The sequence below is a fragment of the Microtus ochrogaster genome, linkage group LG9, assembly GCF_000317375.1.
Source record: "Microtus ochrogaster isolate Prairie Vole_2 linkage group LG9, MicOch1.0, whole genome shotgun sequence".
NCBI lineage: Eukaryota > Metazoa > Chordata > Mammalia > Rodentia > Cricetidae > Microtus > Microtus ochrogaster.
This window is the reverse complement of record NC_022034.1, coordinates 31,622,420-31,630,503: the sequence shown is the minus strand read 5'-3', so window position 1 is coordinate 31,630,503 and position 8,084 is coordinate 31,622,420. Positions and strand designations below refer to the sequence as shown.

The window sequence follows — 8,084 nt, the reverse complement described above, 5'->3', positions numbered from 1 at the left end:
GGATTTCTTCCGGCTCATAGTTCCGGGTTACAAGGCCCTCATGGAGAGGAACTGAGGGCCTCAGGAGCTTGAAACAGATGGTTGCACTATGTCTGCAGTCAGAAGAGGCCATGAGTAGATGCAGGCTAGTGCTCGGCTCTTTTTTTTTTTTTTCACTCTTAAAATACAGCCCAGGATTCCACGCCTAAGGAATGTGTGTCCTCCACGCAGGGCAGGCCTTCCCACACTGATTGGATAATCCCCTCCAGGCATGTTCCAGGTCTGTCTCACACCTCTAGAACTGGATTTTGTCAAGGTAACAACACTATCAGCCACAGGGAGGTAAGGCTTATCTGGCTTACAGTTCTTGCAGGAATGTAATCTATTTTGGTGGGGAAGGCACTGGAGAAGGATTCTGCTGCCTCAGAATCACAGGAAGTAGAACTTGAGCGGAAGTGAGGCAGAGCCATGAACCCTAAGGCCCGCCCTCAGTGACCCATTTCCTTCATCGAGGTTCCACCTCCTGATTGATCTGTCGCTTTCAAAACTTCACCAGCAGCAAGAGACCGTGTGTTCAAACACACGAGCCTATCAGAGCAAGTTCGCACTCAATCCACAGTACTTGGTATGTTGTTCTCCCCTAGAAACATTTTTGTCACATTCTCTAGAAGCCGTATTTACGTATTTCAAACAAAAACAAAACTCCAATTCCTTTCTATCTTTTTCTTCTTCACAGACTGTATATACTGGGTACTCCAGGAAGCAGATGCTGAAAGGAGTGGAAAGGCTAAAGGGGTTAAGGGTTACGACCTGTGGACGATGTCAGGACCAGGAAGCGGGACTGAGAAACGAAGGCTCAGATTGCATAGGATTGGAAAGGGTTTGGGTCAACCAATAGAGGGAGTGCAAAGACTGGTCATTGGGGCTATCCTTTGGATGAGTGGGGCCCTTCGCTATGTTCCATGGTCAGTCAGGCTAGACATTTCCCCAAATTTCACAGCTTCCTCTCTGAGGCACGTCCTGAGCATGGCAGGAGCTGCAGGCTGTCAGCCAACCGCTCTGCTTACCCGGGGACATCAAGGTCTTTGTTGAAGGAAATCAGAGGCACACCTTCAGTGGGATTATTAAGGGATTAATTTTTCCACCTCCAAAAGATTGGAATTCTCTCTCTCTTGCCTTCCTTCAAGTCTTTGCAGGGTGTACTCCTTCACTCTCACTCTGCTTGTTCTTTGCTTGTAAAACTTCCACTCCCTAACCCCTCCAAAACCTCAGCAACCCATTACCTTGTCTCCAGCTAATATTCTTGGATATGTTCCCAAAATGCCCATACTGCTAAACTCAGCTCGCCTTCTCGTCTGCCCCTCCCCCACTATCCTCACAGAGTAATGTCCCTGCTGGGGATCTTAGCACGACTGTACACAATACACAGGGATCCCATAATTAGGTTCTTCCTTCTTACATGGCATCTGAAGACTAGTCTTCTAGTTTCTGTTTACATGTTAAAAAACACTTGGGAGAGCGTGGTCCCCGGAGTCACGTAGATCAGATCGAAAAGCTAACTCTCTGATTCTATTTGGCCATGCCTAGCATCTCTGGGTCTTTCCCCTAATCTCTTAAATGGAGTTTATACTAGCTCCTCACGGCATATTATTTGAAGACTGTATGAAGTCTGTAGCTGCATTATTGAGATGTCTCAAATCACTGAAATTTATAATTAAAGATTTTTTTTTCCTTCGGCAGATGCTGCTAACTATACTCAGGAGATAACCCCATTTACCACTCAGAACATTTTGACCTAATTCTGTAAGGTTTTGGACATTTTGAGTTGTTAAATAATTCCCTTGTGAACTAGTGCAGGTCAGCTCAGAGGATGTGTGTATGTTATGTGTATGTGTATAGTGTGAGTATAGTGTATGTGGTGTGTGTGTGCAGTGTGTATGTATGTGTAAGTGTATATTATGTGCATATGTTATGTAGTGTGTATCCAGTATGTGTGTATAAAGTATGTAATGTGTGTATATATATATATAGTGTGTGTGTGTAGCATGTGCATGTCCAGCATGTGTATAATGTATGCAATGTGTGTATGTGTGTAACACATGCATATATATGTAGTGTGTGTCCAGTGTATGTGTATAATGTATGCAATGTTTGTTTGTATTTGTGTATAATGTGTGTGCCTGATGTGTGGTGGTGTGTGTGTGTGTGTGTGTGTGTGTGTGTGTGTGTGTGTGTGTGTGAGAGAGAGAGAGAGAGAGAGAGAGAGAGAGAGAGAGAGAAAGACAGAGTGTATAGTGAAGGCATGATTTGTTTTCTTGACCCCCACAATTTTATCCACTCTGTGTGTCCTCCATTATCTGAAAAAGAAGATGGGAAGGGAGGGTTGGACTCCTTAGAAACCATCAAGGTTGCTGTTTCTTTTTGCTGTAAGTGATCTCTCTGCTTTTCATAAGCTCAGTAACACGAGTTGGTGACTCCAAGTTCCTGAGACCAAGACACCAGGACAAACAGTTCCAGTAAACACTGATGTCCCTTGACTCTGTTGGCTGAAGCTTGCCTCTTCTCCCCTTCAGTAGCCCGAGCCTGGTGCCAGAGTTCTGTAGCTTACCTGCTCTCTCAGTGGACAGCACAGTTCAGCTTCAGTGCAAAAGCTGAGGAAGAATTCCTTTCCTATACTTCCTCACTCCCCAAATGAGGCACTCTGGCTCTCTCGGTGGCCGTACTACACAGTCACCTCTGTCTTTCCTCCCTCTATTTTGGTAGTGCAGGTAGGCGATAGCCTCATGGGGCGCACAGGGAATCACAGCTTAGATGAAAGCTACCATTAACCCGGCCCTGGAGAGTTTGCTAAGTATTTCTCAATAGTACTTCACCATAATTCCTGAGCTGATTAGTAACCGCAAATGGGCAGGAAGAGACTGCAAGCAGTACTTTTCTCCACTTGGACACGGGTACGTAGGACAGGATCCATGACCTATCTGGCCTATAACAATTAATGTTACCTTTTATCTTAGTGAGATGTAACAGTTTTATGTCTATGCTGTATGTTTCTATTACAAATGTGGGTTACAATGCAGTACTCAAAATATTAAGCAATTAATCTCTGCAACAAATCTTCATGGTAGTCACTGTTACAATAGGTGAGGAAATTGAGGCACGTACCGGTAAGCAACCCACTTGTCTTCTGGTTACTACTGGATTGAGGAATTCTGTGATTCAGGAACCAAATTAGATTTTCAAATCCAGCTTGGAAAGTGTTCTTAACTGTTGTTATAACAATTTAATTCTTATAACTGTTTAATTGTTGTGAAGGATCATCTGAGTCATAACAACACATACAAAATTGAATAACTTGTCATTTCTCTTGTGTGGGAAAGGGTGCACATTATAGTCATTGATATGCCCTTGACACACCAGGATTTTTTAGTTATAACGACTTTTAGATTTCATCATACATCTTCTTTCTAGCTATTGGTAATCTTTTTTGAGGCATTGAATCAGGAAAAAAAATGTAAGAAAATTCAGTTGACTCAACTCAAAAATTCATATCAAATTTATGAATGTAAATCCATTGATTTCCATCAAATACTGGGTTTACATGTATGCTACTATGCTTGGCCAAGATTTTATCATTTATATAAAAATAAACAATTGCATCCATCTCATTAGCACACAGATTGGTTTTCATCTTTAATAAATGGTAAAATTAAATGTGTACCAAATAATTAAAATTAGTTTATAATATAAGCAAACATTTGACTCGAATATCTATTTTGTATACCTGTACATCCAGGGTTGTGTAAAAATTTCTTGGACAATAACTGCGCAGTGATGGCACATGCCTTTAATCCAAGCACTCGGGAGGCAGAGGCAGGCAGATCTTGAGTTCAAGGGCAGCCTCTTCTACAGAGTAAGTTACAGGACAGGCTCCAAAGCTGCAGAGAAACCCTGTCTCGAAAAACAAAAAACCAATCAAACACACACACACAAAAAAAACACTTCTTTGCTGGGTGGTGGTGGTTGTGCAGGCCTTTAATCCCAGCCCTTGGGAGGCAGAGGCAGGTGGATTTCAGTGAGTTTGAGGCCAGTGTGGTCTACAGAGTAAGTTCCAGGATAGTAAGGACTGTCCCACAAAGGAACCCTGTCTCAAAAATCTAATGAAAAAAATCTTGGACAAAAGGGGTTGGGAGTTTAAGAATCCCTGAATTGGGCAGGTGGTGGTGGTACATGCCTTTAATTCCCAACCTCCATCCTCCATCTTTTCTTTTCCCTTACTCCCTCCTCTGTCTCTCTGTCTCTCTCTCTTCTTTTTCTCTTTCTTCTCTCTTCTCTTCTTGCTCTCTCTTTCTCTCTTTTCTTTCTTTTCTCTCTCTTTCTCTCTCCCCCCCCCTCTTTCTTAGAATGCACATGGCCGGCTGAAGCAGGAGAATCAAGAGTTGGGGACAACCTGAGCTGCACATCTAGTTTCCAGAATTTGGCTCTTTGTTAAACTATGAATCATGAAAAGATGAATATGTGGATATAGTATTTATAGTATTTTTACTTCAGTTGTTTTTTTTTTTCCTTTTTGGGGGGAGGGTTCCAGACAGGGTTTCTCTTTGTAATATCCCTAGCTGTCCTGGAACTCACTTTGTAGACCAGGCTGGCCTAGAACTCACAGAGATCTTGCCTGCCTCTGTTTCCTGGAGTGCTGGAAGTGCTGGGATTAAAGGCTTATGCCACCACACATGGCTTTGATGATTTTCTTTTTGAAAATTTTAATAAATATTTTTAAACCCATCCTTTTCAAGGGTTATAACTAATGTGCTACTTACTTAAATCAGAAAAGAGCCATCTCATTACCTTTTCATATTTCTGTCACATTTTAGCATCAAAGTCAGTTGACACTTGACAGACACCTCAGGATTTGGAGAACTAACTGCCAGTCTACAGGAAGGAGACCTAGATGTACAACCACAGTCTGCTGCCTTTCAACAAATGTGGTGAGTGATGGAATGAATATCCTTCCAAACTTAAACCTCACAAGCTTCAAATAGTAGGTTTTTGAGAAAAATATGTAAATATTTAAGTAAATATGAAGCTTTTGTTAGCAACTTCCACAATATGGACAAGCATCTCTGGACTCAAAGTCTAAGGGACTTGAGCTCTGGTTTACTTTATTGATATGCTAAACGCAGAGCCTGCCTCCTGCCACAGCGGTTAACCAGTATTTATTTTGTATTTACATATTGGAGAGATCATATTGCCAACAAGAAGAATTTAAAGTGAATGCTGCATCCTTCTGTCTTTTCTCAGGATGTCCGCTCCTATGTAGGGTAGGAACTAAAGTGGAGCAGGGCTCCAAGATGTGGGAGGCAGGAGCGACCTCTTTTCTAGTCCCACCGTGATCCATAGTTGGTGCTCTTGGAATGCATGCTGACAATTAAACATCTGATCTTCATTCTGAGTCAGATAGGGAGCCCCACCCCCACCCCATCTGGCCTCTTAATTTTAACTAGTGGTAATGAGTTGCGGGGACTACTCACACCTTCTATAATCGTGCCTCAGAAAGCGTGTATAGGAAGATAGGACTTGGGGTCAATTTATGGCCGCTTTCTCGCTTGTAGGAAACAGGACGCAGAAGTCGGGAGGTACCAGAGCGGCCTCAGAGGTGATCACCCGCGTGCTGTGGGCGAAAGGTCTCAGGCTCACCAAGCCCGCCCCAGGTCCCGCCTTCGGGCTCCGCCCCCGGGCCTTCTATAGCCCCGCCCCGAGGCTCTCCAGGCCCCGCCCCTCCCGGCCCGGCCCGCCTGGCTAGGCTTCTTGCGGGGCGGAGAGTGCTGAGAGGAGCCGCAGCTGCAGATCCGCTCGGAGCGTCGGAACCTGGGTGCAGCCGGGGATCGCGCCGCCGTCACCGGGGAGCCGCTCGCTTCCCTGGCCCGGGCCTCAGCCCAAGTCGGCTGGGCCATGGCAGCCGCCGCGCTCCCGGGCCGTCGCTGAGCAGCCGTTAAGCCGCCCGCCCGGGTCCGGCCCGAGCCGCCGCGGCCCAGGCTCCGCTCAAGTTTCCGCCCAGAAGCCGAGGCGACCGCGGGCCGCGAGCTCCCGGCTCGCCCGCTCGCCCGCTATGTGGGGCCGTTTCCTGGCCCCGGAGGCTGGCGGCCGGGACAGCCCCGGCGGGTCCCGCAGCTTCCCTGCGGGTAAGGGGGACGGCGGGCGGGTAGGGTGGCGGCCGCCGGGGTGCGTCGGGAGCTCTCGCCCTTGGGCCTGCGACCCCCGCAGGGTGACAACTCGACCCTTCTGGGCCGCTCGGCCGGGCTTTGTTGTCTCTCGTGTGGTGCGTGGCTGCCCCACGCGGGACGCGGGCGGGAAGGTCGCTGCGGTGTCGCCCGCAGCCGCTGGTCCAGGGACGCTGCTGGGGACGTGGTCGCCGGCAGCAACCCCGGGGGTTCCGCAGCTCTTAGAAAGCGGGTCGCGCGGCTGCCAGTCGCCTCCTGGGTATCATCAGAACCCAACCAACCACCTTTGAGCTGCGGGGTCAGGGAAACTGGGGTTTGCGGCGCTTTGCGTGGGTGGAGGGGACTGTTAGAATCGGACAAGCATATCATGCCTGCATCACCCAGAAGTTGTGTAGGAGTCATCAGATGAGACTAAATCTTCTAACCTGGAATAGGAAAAGAAGGCTTAGCTTGACCATGACAAGTTATCTAACCATGACAGTCCTTAAGGGCACTTTAATCTTAACTGACTTTGGATCTCTTTGAAAAGCTGAAAGAGACAATCCCCCACCTCCAAACACTCAAGAGAAAGGGCCACATACCTGTATGCAAAATTTCTCTTAGAAATTTAGATATTTTTGGGTACCCGTCTTTAGTAACTCTGGTCTAGAAGTGTTTGAACTTGACTTGTGTAACTTAGAGACAGTTTACCCTTTTCCAAGCTCTGTAGACACATTTGGTAGGGGTCCTTTTGTGATGGTCTCTGCTTTTTAAGAGATACCAGGCAGGCACATTGCTACTGAAGTTTCAAACAATGGAATTCTGTGGTAGTTGAGATTCAAAACTATCTGTTGTGGTCATTCCCACAAAATTATTTTTGTTGCTACTTCTTAACTATAATTTTGCTACTATCATGAATCATAATGTAAATATTTGATATGGAGACTATCTGATACATGAGCTCCTGAAGGGGTCGCGGCCCACAGGTTGAGAACCACTGGTTTAGACACATGTGACATACATACATACATACATACATACATACATACATACATACCAGGTTTGAATTTATTCTTTTACATTTTAGACCCATACTAGTTTTAGAAGTAATGGAGATTGGGCTAGTTGTGAAATTGGTAAAAAAAAAAATATGCAGGGAATTACTTTCTAAAATATTTGCTGTTTGTCATGGAGAGAGCAGTTGAGAGGTTTCTGATGCTTACCCAGTTGTCGCAGGTTCTGGCACCTAAGTGGCTTTAGTGATGGAGAAGATACTCATTTTCCCTGGGGGCCAGAAAGAGTGGTTTCCATTTATTCATATGTGTCAGAAGCCATCTGTGGTGCCTTTGTAACCTAACCTCTAAAACCTTCCTGGTGGTAATGGCGGGTGTTGGAAGTGTACCACAGTACATATGTATCGGGTCCATATCCATTGTTTTCTTCTGAGAAAGCATCTTAGAATTAGAAGTTAAGTAACTGGAAGACTTTGATGGTACAGTGCAGGATTTAGACTTTTATGATTTGTAGTATACAGAGAAAGAAAGTACTTTAAATTTTTCCTCAGAGTTAAAGGATTTGGACAGTGTGTATCCTTGTAAACAGAGTTCCTTCTTGTGTTGACAGCAATAAGCCATAAATTGCGACGTTTCTTTTCAGTGAGATAATGACAATTTTCAGATTATATACTGACAGTGGATTACTTTTATAGTAGTGGTGATGTAATTATCTTCTCCTGGAGCCAATATACGTAGTTAATTATTTAAAATTATTTTTTTTATAAGTTATTCTGAAGTGTGGTATCTCTAGCAGATGATCCCAGCGAAAGTCAAGATAACTTATGGGCTGGTTCAGGTGTCGTGTAAAGCTTTTTCCCTAAGAATATGAAGAAAATGTGTGTGTCTCTCTCTCTTC

At 45.2% G+C, this 8,084-nt stretch overlaps 1 protein-coding gene across 1 annotated transcript in view; it reads left to right on the top strand.

Moving 5' to 3' along the window:
• Positions 1 to 6,082: 6,082 nt before the first annotated feature.
• Positions 6,083 to 8,084, top strand: part of Cep85l (centrosomal protein 85 like) — a 114,972-nt gene continuing 112,970 nt past the window's right edge. The window contains exon 1 of the mRNA XM_005363626.2: positions 6,083 to 6,155. Coding sequence (XP_005363683.1) covers positions 6,083 to 6,155 — 73 coding nt within the window. The remainder of the gene's footprint in view (positions 6,156 to 8,084) is intronic.